The following is a 15,151-nucleotide window of genomic DNA, read 5'->3' on the forward strand; positions in this document are numbered from 1 at the left end:
TTTAGCAGACCTTGTCCATATGGTGCATTGCTGGAAGTGGTGTTGTGGGTCACTTTCTGGTTTTTATCTAGTATTTTTCACGGAGGTGTTTCTTTGCTCTGTCTCAACTAGCCGCCATCTTAGGTTCTCCACATTAAGTTTTATATATAAAGCTCTAAGAGTTGTTTCAAAATTCTAGTATTCTAAGAATACAAAGCTTTGTTTTTAATCATACCTGACTTTTCTCTTTGTGGTGTTACATGTGTACGTCGTAGAACAGGACTAAAACAAAACAAAGTAAATCATTCTCATTATTCCAAAGATAACAGAAATGGCAAAAAGTGACAAAACACTAGTTAACAATCTTATTTTAAAAATCTCAATCATACCACTTTAAATAATTACATTTTTGTATCTTACTTGTTTGGTTTTTGTTGTTTTTTTTATTTTTATTTTATTTTTTAAAAAGTAAATACCTCTTGCTGGAGTGAAGTAGTGATACATCCTAGAGTAATTTAGGCAGATAATAAAAAATATATTTACAGCCTCCCCCTCCCCAGCCCAGAGGATCTGGGGGAAGGTGCGGATGTGTTGGACATCCTCATCTGGACTGGTGTTGATGTTGTCACAAACACTGGGACTGGCGGTTTGATGTGCTGAGCCCTCGAGCATGGGACTTGCCCTTATGAAGCTCATTACCACAAAGGAGAGTCTAAACTTGCATCTAATGGTGCCTAAGAGTCTCCCCCTGAGTATCTCTTTGTTGCTCAGATGTGGCCCTCTCTCTCTCTAACTGAGCCATCTCGACAGGTGAACTCGCTGCCCTCCCCCCTACGTGGGACCTGACTCCCAGGGGTGTAAATCTCCCTGGCAACGCAGAGTATGACTCCCGGGGATGAATGTGGACCCGGCATCGTGGGACTGAGAGTATCTTCTTGACCAAAAGGGGGATGCAAAATGAGATGAAATAGTTTCAGTGGCTGAGAGATTCCAAATGGAGTCAAGAGGTCACTCTGGTGGATATTCTTATGCACTATATAGATAACACCTCTTAGGCTTTAATGTATTGGAATAGCTAGAAGTAAATACCTGAAACTACCAATCTCCAACCCAGCAGTCTGGACTCCTGAAGACAATTATATAATAATGTAGATTACAAGGGGTGACAGTGTGATTGTGAAGACCTTGTGGATCACACCCCCTTTAGCTAGTGTATGGATGAGTAGAAAAATAGGGATAAAAACTAAAGGACAAATGGGGTGGGATGGGGGGATGATTTGGGTGTTCTTTTTTCACTTTTATTTTTTATTCTTGTTCTGGTTCTTTCTGATGTAAGGAAAATGTTCAGAGATAGATTGTGGTGATGAACGCATAACTATGTTATCATACTGTGGACAGTGGATTGTATACCATGGATGATTGTACGGTGTGTGAATGTATTTCAATAAAACTGAATTTAATAAAAAAAAAAAAAATACCTCTGGAAGAATTAAGTAACCACTAAGTGATATTTAAAATGACCACTGAAGAAAAGTATAATATACTCACAAATTTCCCATCTGCTAGGAATTTGTGTATTTTGAACTTAAAAATTTGGTAAAGTGAATGTAAATCTGTAATAGCATCATATTCTGTTCAAAGATTCAAAATAAACAAATAAACCCTTTAAAACTGGTATTTCAAGAACTTAATGCTTTCCATCAATATTTTTGTTACTTAAAAATTCTTAGAATATATGAAAAACCAATGATTTATTTATTTTAATATAAAAGTTTCATTTATGTAATATAATAGTGTCATCATACCTTTCACTAAGACAAGAATTTAGAGGTGGACTGGTAACATCACTTGCTTGGTCCATTTTAGCCCTCACTGTACAGTGACTTCTATGTTTACTGTGGGCAATATCGTTTCCTGAAATACAGTATAAAAATTCAGTGAGGATGTATATGCTTTGCATTATGAATTTTCATTTTTTGTTAGTATTTAAAAGCAAAAAGCCTCAGCTGTATTGGGAAGGAGAATGTATGGGGAGTTCAGCCTGTAGAGATTTTCCAGTTTGATGATTCTCCCAAAAGGGATGTCTCAAGGGATATCCCTCCAATCATGACCACATTAAGCACATAATATACCTAAGACACTTTAGGGGATGCCATTTAAGATGCAAGTCTAACTTGAAGAGTACATAATTCGCACCATTCCACTTTTCCACTCTCAAGCTCATGTGTATCCTGAAAGAAGGCTCTGTGTTACCTGCAGGCCTTTGTACAAGGTATTTTTGTGTTTCTCTTGGCCTGGAACATCCTCCTCCCTCTTCCCTTGGTTCTCTTGGTTCTTAGTTTTCTTTCAGGCTTCCACTTAGTCCCTTGGATGAGATTAAGTGCCTGCCTCTCCTGTAGGTTTGCCACAGATTTATTACACACTGCTCTTGCTTCCCCCTAGTAGACTGCCTCCTTGAGGCAGGGGTTTCACCTCATTCATCACTGTATCTCTAGTCACTATGATAATGCCTGATATGTAACAGTCACTCCACAAATACTGGCTGAATGAATGAATTAGTAATAATTAGAGAAAGTGGTATAGATGACAAAACATAATACTTCTCTGTTCTCAATGGACCATATTTACTTTCTAAGAAAATATAACTCAGGGTTTCTAAAGGTATATGTGGCTCTACCAAATCCAATTTAGTTTTCAATATGCCTATTTTCTGTATTAAAAAATATATTTGTCCAGGGCATGGAGTACTCATGTAGTTCTACTGGTTGATGGTGGACTACAAATTTGGCACTCAAGGCACTTAATTTATTATTACTCTTTAAAAACGCTCTTAAAAATAGTCACTTTAACTGATTTGATCCAATAAATCCCAACTTAGAGAAGCTCTGGGAAAAATAAACATTATCAGTGTTTTTAAAATAACAATGAAATGAAGACCAAGCTAATTTAAAACTATCTGTACCAGCACATACAAAATACCTCATTATATTTTCATTTCTCAACTAACAGAGACTAGAGATAATCGTTAATAAACCAAATGTACATGTAATTTAAAAGCCCCACTTCAACAAAATATCCAATCTCCTTCTCTAAGGAGATACTTAGATACAAAAAAGGAGCTAAACCAATTTTTTGAAATTTCATCTTTTCCCTGTTCACTTTAATAAAGAACTTAATCAGGAAGAGCATGGACTAAAAAAATAGACCAGGCAAAACCAAGTTCATTCCCAAGTAACCGTTTCCCAAATAGCTTGAAAAGCGCACATTACAAGCTAAAGAAGGGTAAGATAAACTCATGATTTCATGCAGAAGGAAGGGCTGTTGGGAAGCAGAAACAGTACATTTCTCCAAGAAACTTTAGGGACAACTGTTCTCTAGAACTGAAAAAAAGTAGGCTAAAAACACAGTTTAAGTCTATTACTCTTACATTTCAATACCGAATTTAAAATCAACTTAAAAGCAAAAGGAGGTCTCAAGAGACCTCAGACAACAGAATTACTTATGCACTATAATCTGAAAATAAGGTCCAGAGTGGACCTTATTAATTATTTCCTCTTCTTCCCTGGTTATAGATAGACTAATCCCAGCAGGCTACAATTAGAGAATAGCCTACTGACTCTAAGCATGTCCTTCAAGATTTAGTAGATTCAGTATCGACTGCCTTAAAAAACTTTTCCTGACACACTAAGACAGATGGCTGCTCCTTTCCCTACAGGCATAGCAGTTTGTTCAGAATCCTAGTATAACATGTACCACCCTAGTACATTTATTTATATATTTTGTCCTATGTAAGACTGAGTTCCTAGAGGTCAAGGGCCATCTGTCTTATTATTTATATCCTTACTGGGTCAAGCACAAAGTAAAACTGCCAGGCACAAAGTAAACATTAAATATTTGTTGAAATATTTAATGCCACATTCGCGTCTGCATTTCATCTGCTAAATATTTCCTAAGACTCTACCCTAAGCCTCACTGTAATCAATTTTCGAATCACACATGATGACTCTGTCACTCTTGAAACAGAAAGCTGATTCCTGCAGCTTTCTTTCCTGCCTGAACTCTTTCTCTATGTTTCAGCCTCCTCTTGCCAAAAGCCTGCAGGACATCTCCACTGGAACATTCCATGGCTATTTCAAACTGCAGTCCAAAACACAACTTAATTTTTTCATTCTTTCAACCTTTTCCCTCTCAAGCCTATTCCTTCTGTGCTTCCAATTTCTATGAATGTCGACATTACGTTTTAACTTAGTCATGCCCTAAACTTGTGATTTGATCCTTTCTAGGCTATTGCAGAGTTCGTGGTTTCTACCTTCTATTTCTACTTCGACTGCCATTACTTGCCTCTATCACTGAGAGCCTCATACATCTCTTAACAGGTCTCTCTACCTCTACTCATCCTTTTCCATAGAATCTCCCAGAATTAGTTTAAAGTGGAGATTCATGTGCTCCATTTCCAGAGATTCTAGTCCAACAGATTCAGCGTGGGGCCTGGAATCTGCCCTTTGAATCAGCATTCCAGGATATTCTGATGGTTCAGACATCAAATTTTGAAAAACAGAGCTCCAAAAACTGCTGCCAGATTATTAGATTTTCTAAGGCAAAATTAATATTCATTTATTCTACAAATATTTACTGAATACTATGTGTGCCACTCGGTATCCAATAACATATAGGATTCTCTTTGCCCATTACCTTTATCCCCTCATTTGAAACTTTCTAGTACCATAAATTTCATTTTATAGCACATATTACATAGTATTATAATTGCTAATGTATATCTCCTTCAATAAAAGTTCAGTGAGGGCAGACAGAGAGTGTGTCCTAGAAATAGAGCCAGATAAGCCAAGATCTGAAAGATGAGTAAAACAAAACAGAGGAAAATAAATCTTGGGCAGTGGTAACAGTACATGTAAAGAGCTAGAGAGCATATTGGTATTATACACTAAAAGAAATTCAGTATTAATGAATGGCAGCCTGGGGGTTAGGGGAGGCATGGTGGGGGGAAGGGAGAGGTTGAAGATGAGGCAGGAGGGCTAATGAGGAATCAGATTACAAAGGACCTGGTAAATCATATTAAGGAGTTTGGATTTTATCAACAGGGCAAAGAGAAGTCATCAAAGTTTTGAAGTAGGAAATAGTAGGACCAAATTTGGATGTGACTTCACTGCTCAACAACCTATCAAAAAATTTCAATTTCTTTAGTCTGGCATTCAACACCTGCCTTTAGTCTCTTTTTCAGCCTTAGGTTTTCTGTCGTCCCTTTCAGACATGCAACACTCCACACCAATCTGAATGACTTGCTATTCCGGGAAAAAATCATGTATTATTCCTTAAGGTACTTCCTATGCCTAGAACATCATCACTCTACCGCATCTTCAGATTTCTGAATCTCACCCATCCTTCCTGGTTCAATTGAAATGAAATCATTCCCTAACTCCCCCCAGTACTATTTTCTGTCTTCTTTCTCAACTCTCAGTATACTTTTTATACTTTTCTTTTGGCAGGTACAACATTCAACTGTATACTGTGTACCATATATTACCCTTCCTAGAGAGTGATACTTCAAAGAAAGGTAGAGTACGTTACTTACATCAAGTAGGTAGCAGATATTTAAACAAATATATGCATATTCTTACAACATAACTGCTTGGAAATTTCCAGCACTTGCACTAGGGAAACTGCTACCAAATCAAAAGATAGTTATAGCAAACTGACAAAAATAATTTTCTCTGTCTTCTATGAAAGCTTAAAAAAATATAGTTTAGTTTAACATCAAAACAACTCCTTGGTTTTTCTGTGTAGGAGAGATATAATCTAGCAAATCTCAGGAGGCTGGATATATTAATCCAAGGAGGGAGGAAAAGGAATATTTACTAAGTACCTACATTATTTCATTTAATCCAAACCTATCAGGTATCATCGTGTTCATTTTTCAGATGGGAAAACTGAGACCAGAAAGGCTGATTTGTCCACCATGACACAATTAATGATAGAGCTGAGATTTTAAGCAATGGTTTGCCTCAATTCCTACTTCCTGCTTTCCTGCTTTTCCTGAGTCTACCACATCACATTACTTACCTAAGTCTAATCTGTAGTTATCTGATTCATTTAAAGGAGATTGGTGTCGTGGCAGAGTTAGACCTTGCTCTCTAAATATTACTGGAGTTGAAGCCAATTGATTATAGGAGGGTTTCCTTTGTGGTGTTTTAAATAGGTTTGGTTCATAACTGCTGATTTTGTATTCAGATTCTTCTGCAGATTCAGAATGATAGGGTGGAGCTTCTGATGAAAGTTCTTCAAACCAGTTAAGGCTTATTGGTCCTAAATCTGTAAGAAAAATAAGAATCCCATTTTGGTTTTAACCAGTGACGCAGAAAAGTTGGTAAGCCAGTAATTAAAAACCATAATAAAGAAAAAGATGCTTGAGATTTTGATTGTGGATCATTTTTGTTGAGGCATATTAATTAAACAAGACCATTAAACCAATCTCTTATGAATCTGTAGTAAAGTACACCAAGAGTTCACAAGGAGATAGCTCTTAGCTATATCAGCTTTTCTACAATTTATGACATATTATATTATTCATGCTTGGGTAATTTGGCAGACATTTTCTTGTAAATGAATGAAGTGAGCCTGTCAATGCAAGGAAAATAAAAGAATCTGTTGCCAATGATAAAATGTGAGCTCTCAAATAAAAATTAGAATTCTGGTAAACACTTTTCTGCTGCTGTGAGCTCAACAACTTCCCAATACTAAAAAGACTTTTCTAATGAGCTCAGTGGTGATATTAATGAATGTAATTTTTTTGATACTGTATAATGTAACATTCGGAAGAGCTAGGTAATTCAGAACATCAATATTTTCCAAATAACCAATGGATGATATGATAAAATCATATGTGGGTTAAAGATCCATTCAAAATACAATAAAATATAATGGATTTTAACGTAACAAGAGTATGAAAAGTTCATTCATATGCTTTTAGATTCCACATTGCAACTAACCTTTAAGAAACTCACAACCTGTCTCATATTATAGTGCAGTATAAGAGAAAAATATTGACAATGAACTGAAGATTATTAAAATACTCCTTTTTCCAACTACATGGCTGTGTGAGGCTGGATTTTCTTCATATACTTCAACAAAAAGAGCATATTGAGCAGATTAAATGCAGACACAGATATGAGAATGCAACTATCTGCTATTAATGTTAATATGTAATGGGCCCAAATTTAAAGGAAATAAAAAATATTTTTTAACATTCTTAGGTTTAATTTGCTAATCTACATAAACAAAAGTTCTCTGTAGTCCTTAATCATTTCTAGGAGTTTTGTAAAGGGGGACTGAGACCAAAAAGCAGACGTCTGCCATAAAGTAATACTATCAATGCTTCTGATTTGCTGGTATTGCTTTAAAAATCCTCCTGCTGCTCAAGGGGCCAAGCTCCTCTTTATCCACCAGGCAGGAGACCTGTATTTATCATTTGGTTAACTGTAAACTGTCATGTTCTGAATTGGATTTATGATCCCATAGGGAATAGCTCAAAGTGTAAATAAGAAAGTGAAGTCTTTTCTTTTTAGCAAGCATGCATCCTTACAAATTTTTCAAGTTATATGAAACCTGTCAATACCTGCTTTGCTGCACCGCATCTTAAAAACTTCAAAAAAAGTTGGCCTCTTTTTGGCTCGAACAGGCATTTTTATCTAATAATACTACTCCAACGCTTGGCAAATAAGTCTGCAAAAGAGAAAACCAAAATACATTTCGCGGGGAGCAGTCCTTGTTAAGTGACTCTGGATTAATCATCGGCGCTGGTACCTGCCTAAACGATGTGTCTGCCTCGGTCCCACCTTTCATACCAAGACTCGAACCTCCTGCGATGATGGAAACGTTGTTTGTGCTGACCCACACGAAGCCCCGAGGCTAGTGCGACTCGGGAACAGCATTTCTGACGTTATTTAATTTTAACTAACCTAACCAGCCACGCGTGGTTGGTGGCTGCCCGGTTACGGGGTATCTTGCAGATATCACCACCACCTGACAAGCGGAGAGCAGGGAATCTTCGGGATACGGCCATTGGCGGGGGTTAAGTCAGGCAGAAGAGAGAGCGGCCAGATGCAGTAAGGCATTTTCTAAAGGAAACATCCCCTTAAAGTAACATCATCGGGTTTCCAGGAAAGGCCATTCCAGGCGGGGACCGTGGGCCGGGGGAGAGCAGAGCCCGAGCGGGGCCCTGGGGCGGCCCTCGCCGTCCCAGGAGGGGCCCAGCCCTGTTCCCGCCCGCGGCGGGGGTGGCAGGGACAGCCCGGAGGCCCGAGGCCGCGGCACCCATCCCGGGCGAGGGGCGCTCCCCGCCGGCCGCCGCCTGGAGAGCCGACAGGCCGAGAAGCCAAGGCGCACGGGCGTCCCGCCTCCACCCCGGCCGCCACTGACCGACTCCAGCCGCGCAGAAACCGAGACGCAGCCCCTCAAGCCTCTCCGCCGCGTCCCCAAGCACCGAGTCCCGGCAGCACCGCCTCCGCGCGCCGCTTTTCAGAAGCTCGCGCCCAAAGCCCGCTGTCCGGGCACGTGACGCGTGACGCACAGCGCGTGACGCAAGACGCAGCGTGCGCGCCCCGGAAGTCAGGCTGTTGCCGCCTCCATGTTTCAGGGACTCTGAGCCAATTGCTTCTTCGAGTCTGTAATAGGCGCTCTCTGGCTGGCCTGGCCCCGAGTGCTTGTGTTCTTCTCCCTGAGTCCTCTGGGGACCAGGCCGCCCTGCTTGGAGGGGACCGCGCCCCCGTCTACTTCTCGTCCTTCCCCACCGCCCACTTTCGCCTTGGAGTGGTGTTGGGGAGCTATAATTAAAAACGAAATCTCCCGCTAGTCAGAAAGCGTCTCCACAAAGGCAGAAGAAAAAGAAAACAGTGTTGTTGTCATTGTATAAACAAACCAGAATGTGGTGCACATCTCAGGCAGGCCGCTAAAAAGATTGCCAAGACTGTGCTCAAGACGCAGGGTGATTTGTCCTCAAGTAAAAGGACGTCAGAGCATCGTTTGTCGCCCATAGTTCATTCTGAATTAACTATCTGGGTTTGCTAACTGCTTTTATCCAAAGGAAAAACAAATTTCTCAGATCTATGACAGGAGGCATTTTTGCTACTTGGAGCCAGGCGCCTGCTGAACCTCAACTACCTTCCCACAGAAACTGGGATGTAGAGTTAATTCCCTTGATTACATTTCAGAGATGGCTCCCAGGTCCTTAAGAAAAATTTTCTTAGGTTGTAAAGTTGGCAAGTGCTCATCTAGCTTTTAAAAAAGACTTCATCTCAAGAGGCAGAAAAATAATTTACCATAGGTTTTCTAAAGTAAATGCTCTAAGAAAAAGTGGGGAGTCTCCCTTTTCTGCACCAAAGAGAATCATTATTAAAGATAATGTATAGACACAAAAATCCCTCCTCTTTGTTATTGTAAAATAGTGCGCCAGGTTGAATATATTGTGTCCCCCAAACGTCATTAACTTTGATGTAGTCTTGTGTGGGCAGACTTATCAGTGTTGATTAGATTGTAATTCTTTTGAGTGTTTCTGTGGAGATGCACCCCACCCAGCTGTGGGTGATGATTCTGATTGGATAATTTCCATGGAGGTGTTGCTCCCCCCATTCAGGGTGGGTCTAAGTTGAGTCACTGGAGCCATATAAATGAGCTGACCGACAGGGGGAACTCAGTGCAGTTGAGAGTGACATTCTGATGAGGAGCTGTGGCCAAGAGGGACACTTTGAAGAAAGCACAGGAGCTGCAGATGAGAGACATTTTGATGACGGCCGTAGAAAGCAGACTCTTGCTCTGGAGAAGCTGAGAGAGGGCAAATACCCAAAGTGCAACTAAGAGTGACATTTTTGAGGAACTGCAGCCTAGAGAGGAACGTCCTGGGCGAAAGCCAAGTTGAAACCAGAACTTTGAAGCTGACACCAGCCATGTGCCTTCCCAGCTAACAGAGGTTTTCTGGACACCATTGGCTGTCCTCCAGTGAAGGTACTAGATTGTTGATGTGTTACCTTGGACACTTTATGGCCTTAAGACTGTAACTGTGTAATCAAATAAACCCCCTTTTATAAAAACCAATCCATCTCTGGTGTTTTGCATTCCAGCAGCATTAACAAGCTAGAACAAATAGTAATACTAATTTTCTAATGATCCTTATTGCTGTTTCTGCCTTTCTCTGGGCAAATTGCAGTCATCTAAATATCCAGCAAGTTCATAATAAAATACAAAGCAAAGCAATTATCAGAATCTCAATAGGATGAACTTTAAAATTCAGTATATTATACCAACTAGAATGGTTAAACTAGATTCTTAATTAGCAGTGTGTAAACATTTTCCTTAGTCATTAAGTTAATTTTACAAATTGTGATTTCTTTATTGCTTGCTTTTAAATGATTAACTATTTGAATATTATTTTGTAGTGTCTTAGGAGGTCTTATTCAATCCAAGCTTAAAGAGTAGCTTAACTCTGGAGACTGATAATTTAAATTTTTAACTAAAAGTTGTTTTTTTTTTTCCCAAGGCCTAATAAATTTCTCCTGAGTTAGTAAGATCACATTTACATGACAACTTAGACCCTTCAGTATAGTTGTTCCAGCTTCCCAAATAATTTTCTCCGGATACCATATGCAGAGACACTCATGGCCATTATCTAGTCTCAGTCAAGGATACAGATTGATCGCCCAGTGTTTAATGTACACAACTCTAATTGTTTTAAATCTTGAAGACAAACCTAATCTATGGCAACTTTTTTTTTTTTTTGCATTTGTCTAAATCAGTAGTTACAATAGTCAATTAAATCTCCATGAAAAATAGGCATCTGCTTTTATCTGTCTGTGCTGGGAATGGAGAGAACTTGCATCCCAAAGTTAACTAAATGACATTAGACTTGTCTTCTGCAGTCTTTCTCCATAAGTGCCATATTTCTGTTGTCTATTGATTAGATTCTCTTCTACACAAGTCTTCCATTGCTTCTGGAATAGTCAAAGTCCCAATACCAAAATATGAACAGTCCTCTAATTCTGAACCAGTGATGTTATCTTTTAACTGTTTCATAGCAAATTGCTGTTGAACTAGACAAATGAGTGTCTCTGCGAGCTTGTGGGATTTTTTTTGTTGTTGTTCCAGCATTAAACCATCCAAGCAGTTCAGTTCCAAATTTTAACAAATACCCTATTGTTTTCTAGTAATGTGATTCTTAATTTGATGCAATCACCACTATGAATAGGACAGCAAGGCAATCCTTGAGAAAGGTAGTAAGTTCACTAGAATACCTCCTTTCAGTTGCAATCAGTGCCATTATCGGTTACTCCGGAACAAAAGTTTCATGTCCTTTGTGGAAACCACAGTCTAGTTCTCCTGAAGTGTTGGCTTCACCTGGGAGCATGAATCCAGATGGACTTTTCATTCACTTTCATATCTGTAAGGCTGATCAGCAGCACTGGAAAGGGGCCCTCCCAGCATAGTGACAGCCCTCCTGTTGGGTCCTTCCAGGTCCTTTGGACTTCATGTCTCAGGATTTCTAGGAAGACAGAAAATGCACAGGACATGGTTGCAGACACAAACCTATTCAAAGTTCAAAGCAATGCTGTTCTTGCTTGTAGGGGCTTTTATTATTTTTTTAACAAGGCTAGTGGTAAAGCTACTTAACTCAATAGAGTTTAGGGACTTAGCCAATTGGATTTTTGAAGTTTGATTTATCTGCTCTAGTTGTCCAGATGGCCAAGACTTGTAGGAATTTGAAAACATTAGCTTAATTACTGTGCCGGTTTGAATGTATTATGTCCCCCAGAAAAAGCCATATTCTTTGATGCAATCTTGGACAGACATAATAGTGGGGATTAAGTTGGAAAGTTTGGATTAGGTTGTTTGCATGGAGATGCGCCCCACCCAACTGTGGATGATAATTGATGGGATATTTCCATGGAGGCGTGGCCCCACCCATTGAGGGTGGGCCTTGATCAGTGGAGCGATATAAACGTGCTGACTCAGAGATGGAACTCAGTGCAGCTGTGAGTGACGTTTTGAAGAGGAGCGTCCTGGGAGAAAGCCATTTTGAAACCAGAACTTTGGAGCAGACGCCAGCCACGTGCCTTCCCAGTTAACAGAGGTTTTCTGGACGCCATTGGCCATCCTCCAGTGAAGGTACCCGATTGCTGCTGTGTTACCTTGGACACTTTATGGCCTTAAGATTGTAACTGTGTAGCCAAATAAACCCCCTTTTTATAAAAGCCAATCCATCTCTGGTGTTTTGCATTCCACAGCATTAGCAAACTAGGACAATTTCTGGGTGACAGCAGAAATAAAATGACTTCTTCTGCCTGATTTAATATGCTCTGGTATCCGAAGAGTGTGATTATGTATACGAAGGAAGTCTTTACCACTGCATGAGTATTGGTTGTTGAAAAGAAAGGCCATCCAGCATATACTCTATAAGTAGACAAAAATTCTTAACTTCCATAAGGATTACTTATATGAAATCCAACTGCCTGGTAAAGTTGTTTGGGAAAACATCCTGCACTTACCTTGGGAGTGTCCTGTAAAGAATTCTGCTGACAAATAACATGTCTCTTTAATATATTTTGAATAATTTCATCCTTCTGGTGGCATAGGAAGAGTCTAGTGCCCTTAAAATCCTTCTTTTACTCAGATGATTTTGTTGATAACACAACACTACTAACCACAACACAACAATACTAACCAAACAAATAAGGAATTATTTTGTTAGCTAATTCCCATGGCTCAGTCGAATTTATTTTGGCCTCCTTTTCAATTTATTTTTCTATTACCTTTTATGAAGTATATTTTTGAAAATGAACAAAAGTTTCTTGTGTCAAAGTGGGACGAACAACACATTTTTTTTTTTTAATGGAGAAAGGACTTGGGCAATAAGCACATGCAAAGATGCTCAGCATCAGTAGCCATCAGGAAAGTGCAAATCAAAGCCACAATGAGAGCCACTTCACCCCTACTAGAAAGGCTATCGTTTGAAAAGTGAAAAATAACAAGCACTGGGGACAAATAGGAACCCTCTTACACTGTCGGTGGGAGTGTAAAATGGTGCAACTGCTGTGGAAAACAGTTTGACAGTTCCTCAAAATTTAAAAATAGATTATCACATGGCCTGGCAATCTCACTTCTAGACATATACCCCAAAGAATTGAAAGCAGGGACTCAAACATATTTTTAAACCAATGTTCATGGTGGCTTTATTTACAATAGCCAAAGGTGGAAGCCACGCAAGTGTCCATCCACAGATGAATGGATAAACGAAACGTGATCTATACATTCAGTGGGAGGGATATGAGCCATAAAAAGGAATGAAGTTCTGATACATATGCAACATGGATGAACCCTGAAGACATCAGTTCAATGCAATAAACCAGACAAAAAACACATATTGTATGATTTCACTTACACAAAGTAATTAGAATATGCAAATTTATAGAGGGAGAAAGTAGGGGGCTGGGAGGGAGCTTTTGCCTAATGGGTACAGAGCTTCTGTTTAGGGTGATGGAAAAGTTTTAGCCAAGGTTGTGAAAGTAATTAATACTTGATTACTTGATTCAGGTAAACTTGATTGTGTACTTGAAACTCATAAAAATGGGAAATTTTATGTTGTATACATGTCACCACAAAAAACAAGAGTGGGGCTTCTAAGTTTGGATTTATCACCATCTAACAGTGGTTCTGTCAGTAAAATCATGGCTTTTAGAAACTTTGCCATTCTTCCCAGTATGAACTCGACAATGAATTACTGTTGTAAAGGCAGGCAGTTGTAAAGGCAGGCAGTTGTAAAGCCTCTCATCAGTATTGCTCTTCCCTGAGGTTTTTTTAGTTTCCATCAAAGTCAAGAATCTCCTGTTTTCCCACATTTGCCCTGTTGTATGACAGACACTAAACACATTTATTATCTATCTATCTATCTATCTTTCACTTTAAATTCAGAACCAAGAATTGCAGCTCTAGTAACTGCTGTTAATCAGATACTTGTGCCAACCTACTTCCACACAAAACATAAGCTTCCATAATTTCTTGAGAAGTCACCACTTCACAGGAAGCCTTAAGTTGGCCCCTTTTATCCTGCATATGTGACCCGTCAGTAAACATGATCAAATATGCATTATGAACACAATAGGCCATTTCTGTCGGCAAGATGGTCTGACTCCCAAGATGTAACACTTTGTGGTCTTCAGCTGACAACAATGTCCTAAATATTGTACCTCAGTTGGGAATATAGCAATTTGTTTAGTGAGGCCTTATGCTGTGTGAAACAAGGAATTATAATAAAGCCAAGGTGTGAGTTCTGCATTGCCCTTCGGTTTCTGGAGCTACCAGCAAATCATCTACTTATTGAAAATTACAGATTCCTCTGATGGGACAGATTTCTCTCAAGTTTTCTGTAAATCCCTAGAGAAAATAGTAGGAGAGTTCAGAAACCCTCGAGAAATACTTTGCCATAAATACTGGACTCCCTCATAAGCAAACACAAAGAATTTAGCCTTGGTTTGCTAAGAGGAATTAGTCTGCAAAAGGAATGAAAGAAAGAAAAAAATCGAAAGAGCAGGACATAGATCAACTACAGAGAAAAACTTTGCAGACAATGACATCAAAGTCAGAACACTGTTGCAGGATGAGGTGATGGGAGAGCAAATTTATTGATTTCTCTGAGATCTTTTACGAGTTGTTATGGTGGTTGACCATCTTTATCAAATTTGCTTCCCCTCTTTACTGGAAGTATGGGAGTTGACAGCGTGAGTGTCCTTTTCTATTAACCCTTGATTTTCTAGTTCTTTTATAACTGGCTTTATTCTTTTTAATTGAGCCCTCAGCAAACATTATCTTTTTATGCATGGCCATACTTTATCCTTCAGGTAAGCTATTTTTATTGGTTCTATATCTTGAATTAAACCTGTCTCATTCCGGAGGGCCCAAGGCGATGCATATGGTTTTATTTCAGCTTGGTGAGACTGCTACATTCCACCACCATTTGCCACCTCGGCTGCATCTCAGCGTGGCGAAGGAGGATTCCTTGTCTGACTCCCTGACAGCCATGCTGGTCTCTTCTCCCTGAGCCTTCCGAGTGCCAGGCACCCACTTGGAGGGGCCCGCTCCTGTCTACTCCCTGCCCCATCCGCCCCCTTCAGTC

At 39.5% G+C, this 15,151-nt stretch overlaps 1 protein-coding gene across 3 annotated transcripts in view; it reads right to left on the reverse strand.

The window, feature by feature from the left end:
- The window catches only part of BRCA2 (BRCA2 DNA repair associated), a 73,634-nt gene extending 65,113 nt beyond the window's left edge, over positions 1-8,521 (reverse strand). For 2 of the 3 annotated variants that reach the window (XM_037799822.1, XM_037799825.1), the window contains exons 1-5: positions 8,413-8,521; positions 7,610-7,716; positions 6,058-6,306; positions 1,785-1,893; positions 215-261 (exon numbers count right to left, since the gene is read on the reverse strand). In XM_037799822.1, coding sequence (XP_037655750.1) covers positions 215-261; positions 1,785-1,893; positions 6,058-6,306; positions 7,610-7,676 — 472 coding nt within the window. In that variant the 5' untranslated portion in view covers positions 7,677-7,716; positions 8,413-8,521. The other variant, XM_037799824.1, reaches the window with a different exon arrangement.
- Positions 8,522-15,151: the final 6,630 nt, after the last annotated feature.

This window comes from Choloepus didactylus, chromosome 12 (genome assembly GCF_015220235.1).
Source record: "Choloepus didactylus isolate mChoDid1 chromosome 12, mChoDid1.pri, whole genome shotgun sequence".
NCBI classification, from domain to species: Eukaryota; Metazoa; Chordata; class Mammalia; order Pilosa; family Megalonychidae; genus Choloepus; species Choloepus didactylus.